The sequence below is a fragment of the Antechinus flavipes genome, chromosome 1 (genome assembly GCF_016432865.1).
Source record: "Antechinus flavipes isolate AdamAnt ecotype Samford, QLD, Australia chromosome 1, AdamAnt_v2, whole genome shotgun sequence".
Classification (NCBI taxonomy): Eukaryota; Metazoa; Chordata; class Mammalia; order Dasyuromorphia; family Dasyuridae; genus Antechinus; species Antechinus flavipes.
Genome location: NC_067398.1, coordinates 115,953,668 through 115,978,754, shown reverse-complemented (window position 1 = coordinate 115,978,754; position 25,087 = coordinate 115,953,668). Strand labels below are relative to the sequence as shown.

At 33.0% G+C, this 25,087-nt stretch overlaps 1 protein-coding gene across 2 annotated transcripts in view; it reads right to left on the bottom strand.

Moving 5' to 3' along the window:
- Window positions 1-25,087, bottom strand: part of KATNIP (katanin interacting protein) — a 228,908-nt gene that overhangs the window by 127,302 nt on the left and 76,519 nt on the right. For both annotated transcript variants that reach the window (XM_051988295.1, XM_051988287.1), the window contains 3 exons: window positions 18,917-18,993; window positions 5,846-6,015; window positions 2,701-2,798 (listed from right to left, as the gene is read on the bottom strand). In XM_051988295.1, coding sequence (XP_051844255.1) covers window positions 2,701-2,798; window positions 5,846-6,015; window positions 18,917-18,993 — 345 coding nt within the window. The remainder of the gene's footprint in view (window positions 1-2,700; window positions 2,799-5,845; window positions 6,016-18,916; window positions 18,994-25,087) is intronic.

Here is a 25,087-nt window from a genome sequence, read left to right as displayed (position 1 = left end):
TCCATGCACATAATTACTAATTCCTTAGGAATGGAAAGGCATTGGCTTAACAGAAAGAGTTTACTTCTGTTTCTATAAGGTAAAAACCATCTAAAGCATGAATTTTACCTGGTCTCCTTCAGATACCCCTTTAGGTCTCAGATATAAGTTCCTGAAGAGCAAGTAAATTATACAAATGCCAAGGCATTCAATAAGCATTTATTAACTACTATGTATGAGAGACACATTAGATGCTGGGAATACAAAGACAAAATAAACAGCCTCTGCCCTCAAGAAGTTTATATTCTACATAGAATAGAAATCCAGTATGTATACAGATACATGATTACCTAAGAAGGATGGGAATACTAACAATAAAAAATGCAGTAGGAGCCTCCCATAGAAGATGAGATATATAAGTGGAGCACTGAAAGAAGATAAGCATTCTAATAAGCAGGGATATGGAGGGATGGCTTGTTTAGTAAATCCAAAATTTTGGGAACAGCAAGCAAGGCAATTTAGTTGCAGCCTCAAGTGCACGAATGGAAATAATGTATAATTAAGCTGGAAAGGCAAGGAAAAGTCAGATTTTGAAGGGCTTTAAATAACAAATCAAGGAATTTATATTTATCCTAGAGGCAACAGAAAATCCCTGATGATTTTTGTAAAGGATAGTGAAATAGCTAGACATGAATTTTAGGAATATTACTTTCTCAATTAAGTGGAAAATGAATTGAAGAAGGGAGAGACCAATTAGAAGCAGGAAGACCAAGCAGAAGGTCATTGCAATAGTGTAGGAGAAAGATAATGAAGATCCTGAACCAAAGCCCAAATCTGTGAAATAAGCACAACTTTCCACTGCCATATATTAGAGAAAGTTCCCATATTCCATGTAAAATGTCCATATAGCTAAAGACTGAAGGGTGGCAATGTGGGGTGAACAAAACATTAGACTGAGCCATCAGAAACTTAGGCTCTAGTGTTCATTCTGCTACTCATGAGGTGCTCTTGGATAAGTCACCATCCTTTTTGGTACCCGTTTTCTTTTCTACAGAATGAAAGGCTTGGATTAAGATGTTCTTTAGGGTCCTTTACACCTTTAACATTCTCAGATTATGTTAAACCTTATGTCCTAAGGTTTGTCCTTAGGACATAAAACCTGTCCTAAAAAGCCTTTTTGTCCTTTATGTCCTAAAAACTTTTCTATCTATGACATTCTATTATTGTATTATCTACCAACAAAAATCAGATAGCAATTAAAGTGAAATAAGATATTTAATGGAGAAAATAATAAATTCTTTTGGTTGAGTTGACTTGGGATGTTTGTGACATCTAGGTAGAGACATTCCACAAGCAATAGGTGATGTGGAACTGGGACTCAGGAGAGAGAAGAGGAATATATACATATATAAAAATTTCATAGCCTCTGCATTTTCTCATTGAACCCACTGTGGTTGATGAGGTCAGCAAGAGGACAAAGAGAAAGAACAGAAGAGGGCCAAAGATAGAACCCTGAGAGACATACAAAATTAGGAAATGAATTAGGAATGATGATCCAGTAAAAGAAACTGAATCTTGAGAGACACCCAAAATTAGAGAATGAATTAGGAATGATGTAAAAGAAACTGAAGAGATCAGAGAGAGTCTTATCCTTTCACCTTGAAATCATTTCCTCACTTGAGGGAGAGCAAGTCTCTGTTCAACTTTATATTTTTTAATGGAACTTTTAAACACAAGTTTCATATGAAAATACCATAAAGAAATCCTCATTAATAGCCATAGATTGGAAGACATAAACAGGAGCAGAAAGTACATAAAGAAAGTACATGATTAACATCTCATTACACTTAGAATTGATGACTGTACCATTGTAATGAGTTTTATTCTGGGGATATGAAAAATAATAACACATATTTATATAGCAATTTTTAGTCTTCCAGAATTCTTTATTCACAACAGTCTTTAAGATAATTAGTGTATCATTTTCTCCAAATATCATGCCTTGGATTATTTGAGCTAAGATCAAGTATAACCTCAGCCTTCCTATGTTCTACTAAAGACTTTTTCTAAAGTCCTTTTATTATCGTCTAATTTTATTTCTTTTACAAGTCTTCTTATGCTATTGCCAGATCATAATACACATGAAGAAATTAAGTCTAAGTGAAGTTAAAGGGACTTTCCCAAAGTCCCATGGCAGTAAGTAAAATAAGTCAGCTTTCAGTTCAGGCCTCTTGATTTAAAAATTATTTTTTTCCAAAATTCTGTTCTGGCTATATGATATTCTAAATAGGGTATTCGAGCTCTAGATACTTTGTCTAGTAATTAAGAATAATTCTATATATACAAGAAATTTATGCTTTATTTTAAAGTCTTTCTGGCAGCTCCTAGCACCTTAGATTGGGCCCTCATGCCATCCCCTTCTGTGGGCCCAATTAGATAAAGATGTGTGGTACCATGAACTCAAAGCAGAAAAAATATATATATATCCCAGGTATATTAAAAAAAAAAAAAAAAAAAAGATGGGGAATCTCTGATCTTCAGCTGATCTGCCACCTAGGACAGACAGGAGCATCCCACAAAGTATGCCCATCATGTCTCAAGGTATATATGCCCTTTTTACTTGGCAAAATCCTGCTCTAATGATATCCCCATAATAGTCAACTTTATTATTTGAAAGAAAATGCTGTTTATCATCAGAAATTATCTCCTATATTTCCACACCTGATGCCATCCTTTGCGCTGAACTTTGCAAGGTGCTGTTCGTGAACCACGGCTTAATGCTTCTTCTGTTTCTCTAAAAAAAGGTCTCCTTCCAGAATCTGGAAAAAAAAATGAGAGCTCCTTGGTAAGGCACATGTTTTAAGAGTTCTACATTTTAGTATTGAACACAAAGCCAGTAAGACAAAAATCTCAAAACTATGAAAATCATTCGTTTTTCTCTAAAGTAAATAAATAAAGAAGGTACTTCAATAATAAGGATGTTCTCTGCTAGGATTTTTCTGAAAGTTACATTCATAATCATTTTAAATTTTTTTGTATGGCACTTCACAGTTTTGCGAACTTAATCTAATTTTATTTCCATGACACTCCTGTGAAGGTAGGTACAACAGGTTTCAAACCTACGTTCAGCTGAGAAGACTGATGTTCAAAGATATAAGTGACTTATTTGCTAAAGACCCAAAAGTAGCAGAACTATGACCATAAACTAAATCTCTTTGATTCTCATTCTGGTGTTCTTTTCATCATCTTAATGACCTCACAGCCAAATTTCACATTTATTTTAAGTTTATGGCATTCATTATTTATATCAACATGAACTAAATATTGATTCCTTTTCACAAAAACTTGTGAATCTATTACATATTCTTTTGGATGGAGACAAAGAGTTTGGGTAATATACTGCAAAGGACTACAGGGGAAGAAGAATTTCCACTGTAACCCCTACACCACTATATTATATCATAATGCCTCTTGAAGTATTAGAGAGGGTTATTAGAGTAACATTGTCTTTGAAAATAATTCATGTATGCATACAAAGACTGCTTTCTTCTCTCCAGGAACTTTAAAGTAAAAATTTCATTCCTTATCTTTATTTCTTGATCTTCTAATTATTTTTCTTACTTATTCACACTCTTTATCCCAATTCCCTAAATTGGATGTTTACAGAAGAGCAGACTACAGATTAGAGCTTTCAGAAAGATGAAAGGGAACAGCTAAGACTATTAGAACCCTAAGGAAAAGGAGAACCATTAGGGGTCCATGAACTGTAGTTTCTAAAACAGTAGTTTTAAAGAACAAAAATATAACCTTATCTACTTCTAATCTAACTTTAGGGTTTATTAACAGCCTACAAACTAGTGGTGGAACACTCAAAAACAGAGGCAGTGGGACATGAGCTTCTGGGTAGCTTTCCTGCTGTATTCTTAGGTCCTAGTCTTGTTTTGGTTCTGGGAAATGGAACTGCACATGTAACTGCAATCTAAGACATAAGCTTTGCTTGAACTAAGTATCAATTTGTAATAAACTAAAAAGGTAGAATGAATCAATCAATCAAATAAATTAAAAAACATTTATTAAGTACTTACTATGTGCTAGGCACTGTGTTAGGTGCTGAGAAAATGAAATAATCCCTGCCTTCAAAAAGTTTCCTTTCTATTAGGGAAGATAGCATATATATAAAAGATTTATACAAAATATATGTATAATAAATAAAAGGAGATTTTGTAGATAGTTACTAGTAGCTGAAGGGATCAAAAAAGATAGAAAAGAGGAACTTAAGAAAGCAAAAGTGAGAAAGCTTTCTAGTTATGGGTTAGCTAGTGTGAACGAAGTAATGGAAGTATTTGAGAAAGGTCAACACATGTGCAAAAAATGTTTATAGCAGCCTTTTTTGTAGTGGCAAGGAACTGGAAATTGAATGGATGCCCCTCAGTTGGGGAATAGCTGAATAAGTTATGGTATATGAATGTAATGGAATATTATTGTTCTATAAGAAATGATGAGCAAACTGATTTCAGAAAAGCCTGGGAAGACTTAACAGAACTAATTGATGATAAGTGAAGTGAGCAGAAGCAAGAGAATATTGTGCAAAGTAACAAGATTATGTGGTGATCAATAGTGATGGACTTAGCTTTTTTCAACAATTCAAGACAATTCCAATAGATTTGTAATGGAAAGTGTCATCTACATCCAGAAAAAGAACTATAGAAACTAAATATAAATAAAAGCATAGTATTTTTCACCTTGTTTGTTGTTCTTTGTTGTTTTTTCATTTTCTTGAATTTTCTCCCTTTTGATCTGATTTTTTTTTTAATGTAGCATGATGAATATGGAAATATGTTTAGGGGAGGGAGAGGAAGAGGGAGAAAAATTTGGAACACCAGGTTTTGCAGAGGTGAATACTGAAAACTATCTTTGCATGTATTTGGGAAAATAAAATACTATTAGAGAAGAAAGAAAGAGAGAAAGAGAGAAAGAGAGAGAGAAAGAAAGAAAGAAAGAAAGAAGGAAAGAAAGAAAGAAAGAAAGAAAGAAAGAAAGAAAGAAAGAAAGAAAGAAAGAAAGAAAGAAAGAAAGAAAGAAAGAAAGAAAGAAAGAAAGAAGGAAGGAAAGAAAGAAAGAGCAAAGTCAGTTTGACTGGATCAGTAGAGTGCAAGAAAGGGAACAAAACAGAATAAGGCTGAAAAGATAGAGTGGATCCAGCATGAGAATGGCTTTAAAATACCAGATATAAAGATTTGTATTCAATCCCTGAGGCAATACAGTGGCACAGAGTTTATTGAGTAAGAGTGGAATAGACTTAAGCTTTAAGAAAATTATTTTGGTAGCTGTGTGGTGGATGGATGGGAGAAGGAAGAGACTAGGGGCCCAGTGAGGTTTTATGAGATAGACAAAAAAAGACAGGCCATCTTACAAATACATTAGTTTGAGTGAGGAAACCTGAAAAACCTGTAAATACAGTAATCATGAGTAAAATACAAAAGATAAACATAGGGATTGACAGAACTGAACTCATGGATTCATCAGATATGTTATTGTTCAGTTGTTTCAGTCCTGTCCAACTGTTCTGATGTTATCTAAACATCAAAGGAAACAAGATGGTGTCATGGACAAAACAGTGGCCTAACAATAAGGGAACCTGGGTTTAGTTCTTAGCTCTGACACTTACTAGTTGTGGGACCAAGGGCAAGTGACTTATTCTCTGTGAGCCTCAGGTTCTTCATGTATAAAATTAAAAAATAAACATTCCTTGATCACCATCTAATAGGATCATTATGGGAAATGTGCTTTGAAAACCTTAAAACATTATTAAAGAAATGAGTTAGTATAACATGACTCCTAAGTTTTAAAAGAAACTTCAACTTACCGTGTGCTCCTTCTGCATGTGACGCACTTCTGGGGAAATCTGGTAGAATGGCCTTTCTTGGAGAGGTTTTCAGCTCTGAATTGGCTCCATTGACATAAACAGAAAACCCTTGTTCTAAGTGTTCTAGTCTTAGTTGCATGGGGTCCTTGGTTTTCAAATGCTTTAATATCCTGGAAAAGACATGATAATCAATAACTAAGAGGGAGACTACACAGTAGGGCTTATACAAATATACATTTCTATATCCAGTGACAGCAAGGATGCTAGTTCATAGACCGAATGCTAACAACTATCTAAGTGAAAGCAATTGTGGGGCCCAGCTGTTCTTATGCAAACATATTTATAAGAGGCCTATTTTACACACAGAGAAACAGCAAGAGGGAGACTATTCTGACTACTTCAATAATATTTTCTTCTATTCTAATTATAATTTTAATACACATTATAAAAATGAACTCTCACATTTCTCACCCCAGGGTGACTGAGATACAGAGGAGGCTATTACATATATCATTGTCTCTCATACTAAAAAATTGCTATTTCCAGTGGAGTTATCGCTCATTTTAATTTGGCAAAAAGATCAATGTAAAATAAGATTTGCTTCTACAATGTGTACATGCAGAATCTACTGTTTGCTTTGAAGTGGCTTTTTGTGAGGCCTATTACTTCTTTTTTATGTCCAATCTATTGTTTTGATGAAGACTCAGACACTCAACTTCTTGATGTGTAGCATGAAATAGTGCAGTTTCCAATTCCTTCTGCTTCACTGCTTCCAAGAGTCTGCTGACCAAATTCTCTGTTCATTTCCTATGATTTCCTTCAGTCAGCCAGTTCGCAGGTATCCTTAAATTGTACATACTTGCCATCCATTCAACTGAGGCAGAAAAACTGAAATGTGTTGAGTGCAGTTTCTGTGTTTATATGACTGGATTTGCTCCTTAATTTCATTACCAGACAATATCCTGCCATTTGATGAAAAGTAGTTGTTAAACTACAAATATCTGTGCAACCAAATTGGGCAGAAAGCTCACAGTAGGCTTAGATCCTGCTAAGAAATTGAAGTATACTTGTCCAGCAGCAAGGGAGGAGAATGGAAAATGACTGGACTCAATTGAGATTTGTTCATACGGTGTTTACCCAGAAAAATAAGAATAATCATAACAATGATATTAATAGCAGTAATAACAATAAAGGAAAAATGAATAATATCTTTAGGTTTCCAAAATGCTTCATACATATTAGTATCTATCTTCAATTGATGCCCAAAACTTCTCTGGAAGGTAGGGATCCGGGTATTATTATCCCCACTTTTGTAGAAGAGGAAACTAAGGATTAGAGCAGTTAAGTTGTTTGCCCAAAGCCACCTAGACAATGCCTAAGTGTGGGTGCCAAAGTCAGGTTCTGCTTACTCCAAATCCAGCACTCGTTCCACTAGACCACACACAGTGTCTCTCCAAAGACAAGATACCCATAAAAATAAGGGCAGAAATATCAACTGACTCCAACAGTGCTACCCTATATTAATGTAGGAATAGGCAGACTGAATAACAGAGCTGCTACCTGCTGCTACCTGAGGCAAAAAAAGGACAAGATGGGGTATTGGTCTGTATGAGAAATGAGTTCTGCAACAGACCAAATATTTTAAAGAATCCTAAAAAGGAACAGTGATGGAAGTGAGTGTAGATGGGATTGCCCCAGGAGGTTTGACTATAATTCTGCTACTTAGCATAACTAGAACTAGGCTGGTGGCTTACATCAGCAGTACATCTGGGACTGCTGTAGCCAGGGTACTTAATGAGAACACTCGGAGTATATGCTACTGTTCTCTCTTGGAAAAAAAAGTTGTTTGTTCCATTTTGTAGGCAAGGATAGAGGAAGGAGACAAATGAGGCTTGTGGGTATGGAAGGGCAGTATGGATATAGGAAAACATAAGAAGCAGCATTTATTAAGCTCTTACCATGTGCCAGGCACTGAACTAACTGCTTTACACATATGATCTCCTTTGATATGGGTAGAGCATTAAGGCATGCCCTATTTTTGTACAGTTGTTTTTATTCATGTCCAACTTTTTATGATCTGTCTTGGGGTTTTCTTGGCAAAGACATTGGAATGCTTTACCATTTCCTTCTCCAATTCATCTTATACATGAAGAACTGAAGCAAACAGAGATAAGTGTCTTGCTCAGGGTCACACAGTACTAAGTGTCTGAGGCCAGATTTGAACTCAGGAAGACAAGTCTTCTTGACTCCAGGCCCAGTGTTCTGTACACTGTCACCTAGCTGACCAAGGCATGCATCATCTATGCATGTATATTTATACGTCTTCCCATTTGTGGCTGCTAGATTAGAGCTAGAAGGGACCTTTGAAGGTTGTTTAGTTTATTTTTACAGATGAGAAAAGTGAGACACAGACAAGACAAGGTCATCCAGGTAATAAATAGCCAGAAATGGATTTTGAATTCAGGTCCTCCTTTTCTAGGCTAGCTTCCAAAGCTCCCACACTGTCCTCCTTTTGGGTACAGTAAAATATAAGTTCCTAGGGGACAGGGAATGTTACTATATTCCCCAGCACCTAGCAGAATGACATATTAGGTTTGCTTTGTTTTGTAGGCGCACAAGAGACTTTTTTTTGTTTTTTATTCTTTTAAAGTTTTTTTTTTTTTTTTTTTGGTTTTTACAGCACTTTAAATCTCCCAATTCCCTCCTCCATCTAGAAAATCATATTTTTCAACAAATTAAAAGGAGATAAAAACTAAAACCAGTTCAACAAAACTAACCAATACATCAACCAGTTCCAACAGAAGATTCACAATTTCATGTCTTTATTGCTATATCAGCATATCCTCCACTTGTTTCCCTCCAAAATAAGGGAGGTATATTTCCCTATTTTTTTCCTAGAGTGTTGTATTTCATTGCTTTTTAAAAAATTCTTTCCATGCACATTATTGGAGTCATATCTATTTTTTTTTTGGCCTAGATCTTTTTACTTTATATTTCCTATAAGGCTTATATCCTGTCTTTCTCTGTATTCTTTGCATAAATTATGTTTTATTATATATTACTGAAAGAAAGAAGAACTGCTGCAAACCTTTTCGCACATGTGGGTCCTCCTTTTTTTATGATCTCTTTGAGATACAGACCTAGTAGAGACACTGCTGTATCAAAGGGCACTATGTAATACCATCTCATTATATTTATGTACCACAACTTGTTTAGCTATTCCTCAAATATTAGACCATCTACTTTGTTTCTAATTCTTTGCTACTACAAAAGGTGCACTTTGATATTTTGTGTAAATGGGACATTTCTTTCTACCTTTGTCTTTCTTGAAGTATATACCTAGCAGAGGTCAAAAGGGTATAAGATACATTATCATTTTTTGGCATAATTTCAAATAATTTTCCAGAACAGGTGAATCAAATCATACCTCCGCTAATTGTGTGAAATGTGCCTGTCTTTCTACAGCCCATCCAAATTGACTATTTCCATCTTATCTTTGATAATTTGCTAAGTGTAACTCTTAAGATTTTTTTCTATATAATAGGCTTTTAATATTGACCTACTGAATTTAATCAAATTGAATAACATCAAAATGGTTCAGAAAGGTTGTGGCATCAGTATTATTAAGATATTATGTCTAGTCTACAAACCAGGACACAGAATATCCACAACAAGGGGCAAATATAAGTAAACATCAAAACCCATAAACAAACAAAAACAAGACAGGCCATCTAACCAACTGAGAAGTCCCTAAGAAGATTCTTCATAAACCACTCTTTCATTTGTGGTATGCCTGAAGAATTATCAGTTAAGACTAAGAGTATGAAAGTTGAAGAACCCAAAAGAAGTGAAAGATCAATTTAGAGTCAGCTTACAAAGCACAATAATGATCGAATATCTGACTTACACACTGGAGCCAACAGAACAAATTGCTGATTAGAATGAAGAAAATTTGCTTGTATAAACCAATGGTTTAGTTATTTGGACAAAAATGGAAAAAGCAAGGATGGGGAGATTGTTTCTAGTGTTTGGGCTCATGTCATGCTAAATAATGAAAAAATCTGAATGAAGAAAGGAAGGAAGGAAAGGAGGAATAAATAAAATTATGAATTAAAGTTCTTGTAGAGAGAGAACTAGATCTAGATAAAGTATTTCATTTTGAGAAAACATATATAAAATTAAGTTATTAAAAACTAAATTTACAAAACTGATGTTTGACAATAATTGTGTCAAGATTTTCTTTAAACTGAAACTCTGTTAGCACAATTAACTAGTCATAAGCTACATAAAATAGGAGAACTTTTACATGGGGTCATGTTAGTGTTTCACCAAGCCTAGAATTGTGCCTTTGAAAGAAACAAGAACAGCTGCTTGCTCTCTATAGTTGGATATATTTTCCAAAACAAACAGACAGGGAAAAAAATCCTTTACATAATTTGCTATAATTTTTAATTTAACAATTCCTTAATTTAGTAACTGCCTCAATTATTTTATTTTCTGTCCATATTATTTATTGGGTAAATGATTTTCAAACGCATGTGAAATAATTTCTTCAAATTTAGGGTTATGCCTTAGCTGTAGTGTCCTGAAATGTGTATACCAAGTGCATATTTATCCTATGCAATCTGATTAATTTACAGATTCCAATTATATAGATTTTCAATGTCATTTTTTGCATTAATAGCATTTTATTTTTCCCAATTACATGTAACAATAGTTTTCAGCATTCATTTTTGTAATATTTTGAGTTCCAAATTATTTTCAATGTCATTTTTTGCACTTAATAGCATTTTATTATTCCCAATTACATGTAACAATAGTTTTCAGCATTCATTTTTGTAATATTTTGAGTTCTAAATTTTTGCCCTTCCTCTAATCAATGACTGCTTACAATCTGAGGACAGGTTATACATGTAGAATCATTTAAAAAATATTTCCACTTCAGACATGTTGTGAAAGAATCAGGAAAAAAGAAAAAAAATCATGAGAAAGAAAAAAGAAATTTAATTGTAGTTCAATTTAAATTTAAATTTAAAATTTAATTTAGTATGCTCCAATATCCCATAGTTCTCTGGATGTGGATAGCATTTTCTATCACAAGTCTTTTGAAATAGTCTTGGACCAATGTATTCCTGAGAAGAGCTAAGTCTATCATATTTGATCAGCACACAATGTTGCTGTTACTATATTCTGCTTCTTTTCTCAGAAAAGCTTCTCTTTTCTTACTTTCATGTAAGTCTTTCCAGTTTTTTCTGAAATCTGTTTGCTCATCATTTCTTATAGCATACTAGTATTCTATTACAATCATATACCACAGCTTGTTCAGCCCAATTGATAGGCATCCCCTCAGTTTCCAAATCTTTGCCACTAAAAAAAAGCTGCTATAAATATTTTTGTATATGTGCATCCATTTTCCTTTTTTATGATCTCTAGGATATACAGCTTGTAATATTGCTGGGTCAAAGGATATGCAGAGTTTTATGGCCCTTTGAGCACAGTTTCAAATTGTTCTCTAAAATGGCTGGATCAGTTCATATCTACACTAACAATGCTTTAGTATCACAATTTTAGCACATATTTTCTACTTTTCATTTTTCTTTTCTATCATATTAGCCAATCTGAAAGATGTGAGGTAGTACCTTAGAGCTGTTTTAATTTGCATTTCTCTAATCAATACTAATCTAGTGCACTTTTATATGATTATAAGTTGCTTTAATTTCTTCATCTGAAGACTACCTATTCGTATCCTTTGACCATTAATCAACTGGGGAATGAATTGTATTTTTTACATAATTGACTCAATTTTCTACATATTTGAGAAACGAGACCTTTATCAGATACAATAACCAAAAAATTGTTTCTCATCTTTCTACTTTCCTTCTAATCCTTGTTGCATAGGTTTTGTTTATGCAAACTGTTTTTTATTTAATGTGATCAAAATTATCCATTTTGCATTTCATACTGTTTTCTATCTTTTGTTTAGTCGCAAATTCTTCTCTTTTCTATAGATCTGGCATGTAAACTATTCCTTGTTCTGCTAATTTGCTTATGTCTAAATCATGTACTCATTTTGACCTTATCTTGATATATGGTATGAGATGTTGGTCTATGCCTACTTTCTCCCATACCATTTTCCAGTTTTGCCAGCAGTTATTGTCAAATATTGAGTTCTTATCCCAAAAGCTAGAATCTTTGGGTCTGTCAAAAAGTAAATATTGTACTCATTTACTATGATGTCTTATGTACTAACTTACTCCACAGATTCACCATTCCTATTTCTTAGCCAATATCCAATGGTTTTGATAATTGCTACTTTATAATAATTTTAAATCTGGTATGGCTAAGGTTCCTTCCTTTGCATTTTTCCCCATTAATTCCTTGGATATTCTTGATCTTTAATTCTTCCAGATAAATTTTATTATAATTTTTCTATCTCTATAAAATAATTTCTTTGCGGTTTGATTGACATGGTACTGAGTAAGAAAATTAATTTAGGTAGAACTATTATTTTAGCCTGGCCTATCCATGAGTTTAGTTATTTAAATCTGACTTTACTTGTGCAAGGTATTGTATAAATGCATTCATACAGTTCCTGGGTTTGTCTTGGCAGGTAAACTACTAAATATTTTATATTATCTATAGTTATATACCTATAATATCTATATATTTTAAATTGAATTCTCCATCTCTAGCTGCTAGGCTTTGTTGGTAATATAAAGGAATGCTGATAATTTATGGAGGGTTATTTTATATCCTGTAACTCTGATGAAGTTGTTAATTGTTTCAAGTAGTTTTTAGTTGATTATCTAGGATTCTTTAAGTATACCATTATATCATCTGCAAATGATATTTGCATCATCAAAAATGCAAAGAATGTTTCCTCATTGCCTATTCTAAAACCTTCAATTTCTTTTTCTTCTCCTATTGTTAAAAGTATCATTTCTAGTGCAGTACCAAATAACAGGAACAGCTAAGTGGCACACTGGATAGAGCACTGGACCTGAAGTCAGGAGAACCTGAGTTCAAATCTAGCCTCAAACATTTGATACTTACTAGCTGTGTACCCTTGAACAAGTCACTTAACTCCAATTGCCTCACGAAAGAAAGAAAGAAAAAAACAAACAAACAAACAAACAGAAAAAAAGAAATAGTGTGATAATGGGCCTGATCTTACTGAAAATGCTTCTAGCTTATCCTCATTATACATAAAATGTTTGCTGATGGTTCTAAATAGATATTACTTATAATTTTAAGGAAAACTCCATTTATTCCTATGCTGACTCATGTTTTTAATAGAAATGGGTGCTGTATTTTGTCAAAAGCTTTTTCTGAATCTATTGAAATAATCATATGCCTTATTAGTTTTGCTTAACTAATATGTCAATTATACTGATAGTTTTCTTAATATTGAATCAGCCCTGTATTCCTGAGATAAACCCCACCTGGTCCAAGTGAATTATCCTCATTATAAACTGCTGTAAACTTTCTTTGCTAACATTTTATTTAGAATTTTCACATCATTCTCCAATTGATAAATGGTCAAAGGACATGACCAGACAATTTTCAGATGATGAAATTTAAACTATTACCACTCATATGAAAGAGTGTTCCAAATCACTATTGATCAGAGAAATACAAATTAAGACAACTCTGAGATACCACTACACACCTGTCAGATTGGCTAAGATGACAGGAAAAAATAATGATGAATGTTGGAGGGGATGTGGGAAAACTGGGACACTGATGCATTGTTGGTGGAGTTGTGAATGAATCCAACCATTCTGGAGAGCAATCTGGAATTATGCCCAAAAAGTTATCAAACTGTGCATACCCTTTGATCCAGCAGTGTTACTACTGGGCTTATATCCCAAAGAGATACTAAAGAAGGGAAAGGGACCTGTATGTGCCAAAATGTTTGTGGCAGCCCTGTTTGTAGTAGCTAGAAACTGGAAAATGAATGGATGCCCATCAATTGGAGAATGGCTGGGTAAATTGTGGTATATGAATGTTATGGAATATTATTGTTTTGTAAGGAATGACCAGCAGGATGAATACAGAGAGGCTTGGAGAGACTTACATGAACTGATGCTAAGTGTAATGAGCAGAACCAGGAGATCATTATACACTTCGACAACGATACTGTATGAGGATGTATTCTGATGGAAGTGGATTTCTTTGACAAAGAGACCTAACTGAGTTTCAATGGATAAATGATGGACAGAAGCAGCTACACCCAACCAAAGAACACTGGGAAATGAATATGAACTATTTGCATTTTTGATTTTCTTCCCGGGTTATTTTTACCTTCTGAATCCAATTCTCCCTGTGCAACAAGAGAACTGTTCGGTTCTGCAAACATATACTGTATCTAGGATATACTGCAATATATCTAACATATATAGATAGGACTGCTTGCCATCTAGGGGAGGGGGTGGAGGGAGGGAGGGGAAAAATCGAAACAGAAGCGAGTGCAAGGGATAATGTTGTAAAAAAATTACCCTGGCATGGATTCTGTCAATATAAAGTTATTATTAAATAAAATAAAATTAAAAAAAAAGAATTTTTACATCAATAATTATTATGGAAAGTAGTCTATAATTTTCTTTCTTTGTTTTGGCTGTTCCTGGTTTAGGTACAGAACAATATATGGTTAATAAGAGAAATTTGGAAGGACTCTTATTAGGACTGTTTTTCTAAATAGTTTAGAGAATACTGGAATTAATTGTTTTTTAAATGTTTGGTGGAATTAATTTCTAAGTCCATTTAGCCCTGGAGATATTTTCTTAGGGAATTCATTGATGGATTGTTCAATTTCATTTGTAAAACAGGGTTAAGTATTTTATTTCATTTTCTGTAATCTGAGCATTTTATATTTTTGTAGATATTCACCCATTTCACTTAGGGATGGTCAGATTTATTGGCATATAGTTAGGCAAAATAGCTCATAATTATTACTCACATTTTGCCTTCAGTGGCAGTGAATTAAGCCTTTTCATTTTTCATACTGTTAATTTTTAATTTCATATTGGTAATTTTTTTCTTTCTTTTTTAAAATAAAATTAACCAAAAGTTTATCTATTTAATTTTTTCTCCATAAAACAAGTTTTTAGTTTTATTTATTAGTTCAATAGTTTTCTAATTTTAATTTTATTAACCTTTCCTCTGATTTTGACAATTTCTAATTTGGCATTTAATTGAAGAATTTTAATTTACTCTTTAGCTTTTTTAGTTGCATGCCCAATTCAATGATTTCTTCTTTATGTTATTCATGTAAGTATTTAGAGAGATCTGCTTTGGCTGCATCTTATAAGTTTTAGCATATCTCTCATTATTGTCATTTTCTTTGATGAAATTATTGATGGTTTCTATGATCTGTTGTTTGACCCACTCATTCTTTAGGGGTAGATTATTTAGTTACCAATAAAATTTTAGTCTATCTTTCCATGCTTTATTACACATATTTTTTATTCCCCATGATCTGAAAAGGATGCATTTAACATTTCTGCCTTTCTGCATTTGACTGAGAGGATTTTATGACTTTTGCATAGGTGCCATATACTGCTGAGAAAAGGTATATTCATTTCTATTTCCATTCAGTTTTCTCCACAATCCTATAATATCTAACTTTTCTAAAATTCTATTTAGTTCCTTAATTTCTTTCTTATTCATTTTGTGGTTATACTGATCTAGGTCTGACAGGGGAAGATTGAAATCTCCTATCAGTTCAGTTTGTTGTCTTTTCCTTTAACTCACTTAATTTCTCTAAAAATGTGGATGATATACCCACTTGGTGCATATATGTTCAGTATTGATATTACTTCATTTTCTATAATACTTTTTAGCAAAATGTAGTTTCCTTTCTTATTTCTTTTAATTAGATTTCTTCTTTGTTTTTGCTTTGTCTGAAATCCAGATTACTTTCCCTGTTTATTTTATCTGAAAAATAATATATTCTGCTCTACCTTTTTGCCTTTACTCTGTATGTATTTCTCTGTTTCAAATGTGTTTTTGTATACAACATATTATAGGATTCTGGTTTTTAATCCACTTTGCTATCCACTTCCATTCTATTGAAAGGTTCATCCCATTCATATTCACAGTTATGATTACTGTCCATTTCTCTTCATCCTCTTTCCCCCCATTTATACTTTCCTATCTCCTTTCACCCTGTCCTTTCCAAACCAATGTTTTGGTAATGACTATCACCTCCTTGAATCTGTTCCCCCATCTATCAATCACTCTTCTTCTTTCTATTTCTTCTTCTATTTTTGCTTTCTCTTTGCTTTCTTCTTTCCCTTCCTACTTCCCTACATAATAAGATAAATTTCTGTACCCAATTGAGTGTGTATGTTATTCCTTTTCTGAGCCAAATCTGATGAGATAAGATTAAAACGATGCTTATCCTTTCCTTTATCTCTACTAAAATAGATTTTTCATGCCTCTTCATGTGATAGAATTTACCCCATTCTGTCTTCCTCTTTCGTCATTTCCCAGTACAATCTTTTTTTATTTTCCTTAATTTTTAAAAATATTATCACATCAAACTTATAGCTATATCTTCTGTATAAGTATCCTTATACCTCATAACTACCCAAATAGAGATACAGTTCTTATAAGTTAGAAGCATCATCTTTCTGAGTATGGATGTAGACAGTTGAATCGTGTTAAATAACTTGGTTGTTTTTTTTTCTTCTTTCTTTTTATGCTTCTCTTGAGTCTTATATTAGAAGATTGAATTTTCTGTTCAGCTCTGGTCTTTTCATAAAAAAAAGTTTGAAAGTTCCCTATTTCATGAAACATTCATCTTTTCCCCTGAAAGATTATGCTCAATTTTCCTGGATAGTTGATCCTTATTGTAATCCAAGCTCCTCTGCTTTCCATAATATTATATTCTAAGCCCTTTAATATAGAAGCTGCTAAATCTTGTGTAATCTTGACTGTGGCTCCTTGATATTTGAATTGTTTCTGCTGGCTGTATTTTGTCCTTGACTTCACAGTTCTAGAATGTGGCTACAATTCCTTGGAGTTTTCATTTTACTATCTATTTCAATGAATTTAATTGACTTTTGATTTCTCATAGTCATTAGCTTTTACTTTCTCAATTATCATTTTTAAGTAATTATTTTCTTCAATTAGTTTTTGTATTTCCTTTTCTATTTATTTGGTCAATTCTACTTTTAAAGGAGTTTAATGTTTCTTCGGTGTATTTTTTTCCAAGTTGGCCAATTCTATTTTTTAAAAGGTTGTTTTCTTCAGTCAACTTTTATGCTTCCTTTTCCAACAAGTGACTACTTGTTGAATCTGATATAGGAAGATTACTTTAAGGTTCTTAATTGTCCACTGAGATCTCTTGCAGCTTTGAAATTCTGATTTTGTGATTTCTGGCCAAGGAAAGTCCCTTTGAGCCTTAATCTGAAGTTCTCTTTATATCCTGGTAGCCATCCTCTGGACATAACTGAGTTATTGATACAATATTCCAAATATGGTCCTGCTAGGGTATTGCATAGGGAACCTTTATCTGAAAGTGATATTCCTGATCACAATGCTAGAGTTGAGAGGGAAATTAGAAGTCATCTTGTCAACTACATTCCTTTTTAGATGAGAACACTTGAGCCCAGAAGGGCTAAGAAATTTTCCTGAGATCATAAGATAATTTCTAAGAGCCTATTCTAGAACATAGCTTCTCAGTGTGCTTTAAATCAGCCTGGTCAACACTAAATTGGCTCTGTTCCAGTTTTAAATAGCCACAAGATGTTAAAAATGACTTCAGCACAGCTGTATCCCTTCAGAAGATATTCTAATGATACACAAGGTTATCTTAAGTTTTTCCTCACTAGAGTCACTTAGAGAGTTACATGGCTTCTTCCTGTAAGAGACCCAAGGAAATAGCAGGAGGTCCATTCCAATTACAGAATGCTTACTATTCCATCTAAAAGCAGAGAGCAGTGAGTTAGAAATTAAAAAAAAAATTCTAACACTGATAAGATTTCTTAGAAATAAAACTTCTTTCAAACCAATAATAATACTGTTTTGAATCCTGTAACTTTCCTGTCCTCTATCACATCTGCTAAAATCAAACTTCAAAAGCTTTACATCTGACAGTACATAAAATGATTTGAAACTATAAAATGCTTATTGTGAGCTATTATTATTTTATTTTTATAATCCCAGAGGCAGATTTCATCCCAGGCACTTCGAATTAACTCAGTCTCCTTTAAATTGAATATAAAATGAATTAATTTTTGCACAAAAAGAATGTTTACAATTTCTACTTTACTTTTCCACATGACAGGTGGTGAAGAGCTAAAAAAATTGTATAATCATTCATCAAACTTTTATTAAGTATCTACTAAGTGTACATATTTATAAAAGTTGCTGGGGAAGGGGAAGACAAAAATAAATAAGAAATAAACTCTTCAAGATTTTACAAATGAGTAGATAAGTTAATAAGATAAAACAAAATAAGTCAAGTGAATAAGATGAGTACAAAGATCATCAGCTGAGAGAGAAATAATTTCTTGTTAGGATTAGGGAGGCAGGTCATGAGAATCAGATTTATATCTTGCTCTATGAATTTTAGTCTTGTTATTTAATAATTAGACAAAGAAAATCAAGAAGGCTGATCCCACAAACTGTACTCCACATATGCTGTCAAAATGTGTCTCTTCATGAACGCAAAACCCAGCAATGATGCAAGAGTTTGTTAAAACTTAAAAGTGCTAATAAATGAATTAGAGGAAAAACAGAAGCTTAGACAGTAAAAGTTTCAATGACTTTGACTGATTCTTGATTTCTCATAGAGTCATTAGTTTTCACATTCTCAATTATCATTTTTAAGTAATGATTTTCTTCAGTTAGTTTTTGTATCTCCTTTTCTATCTACTTGGCTAATTCTACTTTCTTCAGGGTATTTTTTTTCCAAGTTGGCCAATTCTAAAGCTGAATTCTAAGTCCATGAGTAAAAAAAATGTAATTTTTACTATAATGCTATCTTCTAAAATGTTGCCTATTTGTGAAAAATAATACATGGGTTTTGCAACCCAGTAAGAACTGTTGGTGACTCTATCTTACCGATTTCTCTGCTGAAGCAATATTAAATATTCATCATGTTTCTCATCAAAGTCCGTCACCATGTCTTTAGTATAACCCTGAAATGAAAAAAAGACGACGTTTGTTAAAGAAGAGCATTACTAATGGAAAGGTCTCATGCTCCATGTAAACACTGAGAGAGCTTTTGACGAAAGCACAATTCCCTGAACACATAGCTAAAAAACATTCTACAGCAAACAATCCCATGAGAAAGTCTGACAATTTAATGGGTCTTTTCTAACTTTCCAACTTTTTTGATCTCTGAAAAAAGATTAATATCATTTAATCTCTTTTGCTAGTCACAAATTAATTTAGAACACCAGAAATTAACTTTATTTATGTTGTATTGCATTTTTATTTGTTAAACATGTTGCAATTACATTTTAATCTGGTGTTAGCCACACAAGAGTTTGGCAACCTGAAGTGTAACACCTCTGCAAAGGAGCAGAGAAGGTACCAACTTGCATTTGTAAAAGGAGCTTCCTTTCAAGAAGTAGTAAATTCCTTAAGCCATTGAAATCACAGGTCCATAATCTGGTTTCTGTTACCCATTCCTGAAATGGCTCTCTTGGCAATAACCAATTACTATTCTAGTCAAACCCAGGGTCCTTTCTGTGTCTCTATTCACTTTAATTTGTCTACCAACTATTCTCTGTAAATCAGTCTTCTTTCTAAAAAAATTTTCCCAATTACATGTAAAACCCATTTTTAACATTCATTTTTTAAAATTTTGAGTTTCAAATTTTCAATCTCCTTCCTTCCTTTCCCACATCATTGAGAAGGCAGATAAATTAATGTAGGAGATTATGCAGATGAGGAAACTGAGGCAAATAGGGTTACATGATTTACCTAAGTTCACATAACAAATGTTTCAGGTCAGATGGATCAGTATTGTATTTGTTATTGTATCCCTAACATAATGACTTATAGACAGAAGATACTTTATTAAATTCAATGACTTTCTATCGCCTATCACACATCACGTCAAAGCCTGTATAATTTGACCTTCCTCCACTGTCCAATGTTATTGCCTTTTAAAAAATTATTTCTTCACATTTTACTATAATAAGCACAATTCCAAACACTTTAATAGATTCTTCATTTCAAAATGAATGACTTTTTCACAGTTCCCTCTCATAAAACAATGATTTCCTCCTTTTGGCTTTTGTATATAGTGTTTCCCCAAATTGATGTATCTTTTCTCTACATTTTCACTTAATTCAAATCTGACCCATTTTTCAAAAACTATACTCAATTCCCATCTCTTCCATGAAGCTTCTTCCAACTATTCTGGTCAACATTACAGTTCTTTTTTTTTAAAACTTGTACTCCACTGTATAAAAAATTTCATCAATGTGGATACTTCTTCCAATGATGCAAGTCACAAACCATTTACGCCTGTTTATACTATGGAGCTCTAAACTATTTCCTCTTATAAATTCATCACGGAAGATTCATTCAACATGCTGGAAACCTTTCTGATCTTGATATTGTATATATGCCATCTGAGCATACAGGCTTGTCTCTTGCTCTCATTATATGGTACATCTACTTTTATTCGAGGAAAACATTTTTATGACACCTTTTATATCAAAGCTTCTTAAACTGTGGATTGCTCCATAATGTGGGATTATAATAATAATAATAATTGTTATTATTATTAACAGAATGTTTGGGTCATGAAATTATGATTTATTATCAGTAAATGTTTGATTTGTATAAATATATTTGTATTCTTATTTACCTAGTATCACATAAAAATTTCTCAGGTGAAAAGTTTAAGAAGCCCTGTTTTATATCACTTCTACATATTTTCTCAGTTATGATATGTTATGGATTATTCATGCCCACCATGTCCTTTTCCATTGCCATTTGGGTATTTATCAACTTCAATTTTCAGAGATAAAATGTTCCAGAATTTGCAGCCACATAACATTACCAGAAAATTGGCTTCTAAAAGATGAGGAAAAGAAAGGGAAAGAAGAAGGAATTTTGTTTCAGAGAGAAATTTTGGTGACATATTTTAAAATGCTTAACAAATTTCATATATTCATTTCTAGGCAGAATTTGTAGAATTCTTAAATAGAGTTAAGTGATTAGCAAGACAAGATCTACTGTCAAAAGCAACAGAGAAAACAGCATTTCCCAGGAGCACATAACTGCCAACCATCTAAACCTTTGCTGGCAACATGGCTGATGTTTGAATAAAAAATTCTCAGTGGATAAAATTCAAAGAATTAAAAGGTCCTTCTATTCCAAATAGAAACACTCTGATTTCCAAGTACAAAAATGCCTCACTTACCTAGGATCTCAGGGGAATAAACTGTTTCATAAAAGTGAATGTTCTAGATTCCTGAAGTGTTCCTTTACACAAGCAACCAATGTCTAATTAAAAATGTTTAGCCATATCTTTTAAAAGAGTATGACCTTTTTTGATGACTTAGAAACATTATAATTTATACCTAAGTATGGAGTATTAATGGAAGAGGGAAAAGTAAAAAACAGATCTTAAGTATCTATTTGATCTGTTTCAGAAAGTTGAAGAGTAGAAGAATGTCACACAGAAAAAAAGAGAAGAGTACACTTAATAGATCAAAAAACAAAACAAGTCGATAGTTCTTCTAGATAGGGAAGAGATGGATGTTCTGAGGAGGAAGCAGGTGCCAAAAAAATGATGAAGCAGAGTCAAAGAACCTATCAGGTGGACAATAATATTTCAAAAAGAGTCAGAGAAGAAAAAGATAGTTTTGGTAGTTAATGATTCCCTTTTCAGATATACTGAGGTAACTAGATGACAATATTAGAGAGGATTTTTGTATTACTGAAATATACATCAATAACAAAACATCAGAAAAAATTGACATGGCCAAAAGGAACTTAGAATTGATTCCTTTTTTTTTTTTAATTTTTATTTAATAATTACTTTATATTGACAGAATCCATGCCAGGGTAATTTTTTTTTTTTTTACAACATTATCCTTTGCACTCGTTTCTGTTCCAATTTTTTTCCCCCTCCCTCCCTCCACCCCCTCCCCTAGATGGCAAGCAGTCCTTTACATGTTGGATATGTTGCAGTATATCCTAGACACAATATATGTTTGCAGAACCGAACAGTTCTCTTGTTGCATAGGGAGAATTGGATTCAGAAGGTATAAATAACCCGGGAAGAAAAACAAAAATGCAGATAGTTCACATTCGTTTTCCAGTGTTCTTTCTTTGGGTGTAGCTGCTTTTGTCCGTCATTTATCAATTGAAACTCAGTTAGGTCTCTTTGTCAAAGAAATCCACTTCCATCAAAATATGTCCTCATACAATATCGTTGTCGAAGTGTAGAATGATCTCCTGGTTCTGCTCATTTCACTTAGCATCAGTTCATGTAAGTCTCACCAGTCCTCTCTGTATTCATCCTGCTGGTCATTTCTTACAGAACAATAATATTCCATAACATTCATTAGAATTGATTCCTAAAGATTACAAAGCCTTAGTCAAGATATCTGAGACCACAGAAATTCAGTTGTTCATATCACCATTGCACAAAAAAGGCAAGAGATTCAGAAGAGAAGAGTTGATTGGAGAAGGGGAAATATGGCTAAGGTGGTGATGCCTGGGAAAGGGATATCTATGTCTGGATCATGACTTAAAATATTAGAATGACAGGCTTCTGTCTACCTAACAAAGGCTAGTCTAGTAAGACTATATTTGCTTAGTGTCCTGCAAATTTAATCATGGGGAAGATGTTCAGCATACAGCCATATATTCTTTCTCCAAATGCAATGAAGCAAAAAAGAGAATTGATGGCTTCTTGTTTAAATTAAAGATTATATTTAAATCTAATATAATATGAGACATCCTATATGCTTCCACTGAATCAATTAAAAGTGTATACTGAATGCAAACAGTTCCTTATTCATTTTGGGAAAAGCCAAATAATTTAATCATTGGATGATGTTACATAGGAAGTAGACTGAGATAAAAGAAGGAAACATAATCACTTCTAGGTCTATGCAAACTATAGAAGGCCAGTTTCAAGTGCATTTCCCAGAAGACGATTCTAGCAAATAACCATTTTTGTAGTGATTAAGGGAACTATCCTAGGGGAATGGTGAAAAATAAGTCATCTCTCTCTCCTCTTTATTTCACATCCCTTGACCAGGGCAGTAGATCTGGACTTTGCATCAGTATCAGTAGCAATGTCCTCCAAACACTAAGGGCCAAAGACATGTACATCAGGAAGTGCGAGATATGTAAGGGAGAAACCAGAAACGCTAAGGAAAAATCAGCGGCAGAACTCTACAACAAGATCTAACTTTGAAGCCTAAAAGACTAATTACCTAATGGGAATTCTATAAAGACTTAATGAAGGAAGAACTTCTTTCTTTTCAACCAAAAGCTATAGTTTACCCTTTTTTCAATATGAGCTTTTAAGCTCACTTTTTCTTGACTTTTTCCACCCCCACAACTTTCTTTCTCTTTCTCTATATATTTGTGTGTGTGTGTTACCATATCGTCTAAGTCTTATCATGTCTGGATGGATAACTTGGTAATCATTGGGGAACAAAAAGGATAAAGAGTTCATAAAGAATAGTACTAAAAAGAAAAACTGGCCTCTCAGAAGGAAGTATTCAGCTATCAAACTGGAGCTAGGAGAGTAAGCTACATAATCAAAAAAGCCTAAAAGTAAAAGGGAGGGAAGAGAAAATTGCCAATTTATAACCATAATTCTAGATAATTTCAATTACATAACATTTAAACATGTTTGCAAGAATGAGACCAATAAAGATAGAATTAGAAAAAAAAAAAGCAGTAGAATAAAATATTAAATTATACAAAATATCACTGATATAGGGCAAAATGTATGGGAAATTATCACCAATGTCTAATATTAAGTCATTCTTGAATTTTTTTTAATCTGATGTTTTTATTTATACTCTTTGATCCAATAATATTCTATTTTGTAAAGAAAGTTTTCAGAGAAATTATTTTGCCTCTGAGTACTGCTTTAGCTATTACCCTTACATTTTGGTATAATGTTTCATAGTTATCAGAAGCTGCTAGGAGGGACAGTGGATAAAATGCTACCTCTGGAGTTAGGAAGACTTCAGTTCACAACCTGCCTCAAGACTTATTAAATGTGTAAAGCTTAGGAAATTTATCTTCTATCTGCCTATTTCTTCAACGGTAAAATGAGAATAAAACATCTGCCTCATAAGATTGTTTTGAGGATCAAAAAATCCAATATTTATAAAGCACTTAGCATAGTGCTTAGCATATAGTAGGCATTTAATAAATACTTCTTTCTTTTATTACATTTAACATAATTATCATTTTTATGATTTCTTCTTTTACCCAATTATTATTCAGAATTTCACTGTTTCTCCATTTAGGTCTATATTTTATACCCATGTTTACTTTTTAATTATTTGTATTAAGTTATGATCTCCAAAAGACATATATTTTATTTTTTTAAATATTTGATTCCTTTATGTCCCAGCACATAACCAATTTTGATAAATTGTGGGGTGATGTTATTATTTAATAATGTGACTTATTAATTAATATTATCATTCAGAAGTTATCATTAATTAATCAAATATATCCAAGAATTTGTCCAGATCTATGTTTTTCTGTCTGCTAGATTGATCCATCTCTAAGAGAAAAATGTTAAAGCATAAGAATATATCTGGAGTCAGAAAGACCTATTGAAAAAAAAATTTTTTTTTTATAACTTTTTATTGATAGAACTCATGCCAAGGTAATTTTTTACAACATTATCCCTTGCATTCACTTCTGTTCCGATTTTTCCCCTCCCTCCCTCTATCTCCTCCCCGAGATGGCAAGCAATCCTTTACATATTGAATAGGTTACAATATATCCTGGATACAATATACGCGTGCAGAACTGAACAGTTTTCTTGTTGCACAGGGAGAATTGAATTCAGAAGGTATAAATAATCCGGGAAGAAAAACAAAAATGCAAGCAGTTTATATTCATTTCCCAGTGTTCTTTCTTTGGGTGTAGCTGCTTCTACCCATCTTTGATCAATTGAAATTGAATTAGCTCTCTTTATCGAAGAGATCCACTTCCATCAGAATACATCCTCAAACAGTATCATTGTTGAGGTATATAATGATCTCCTGGTTCTGCTCATTTCAC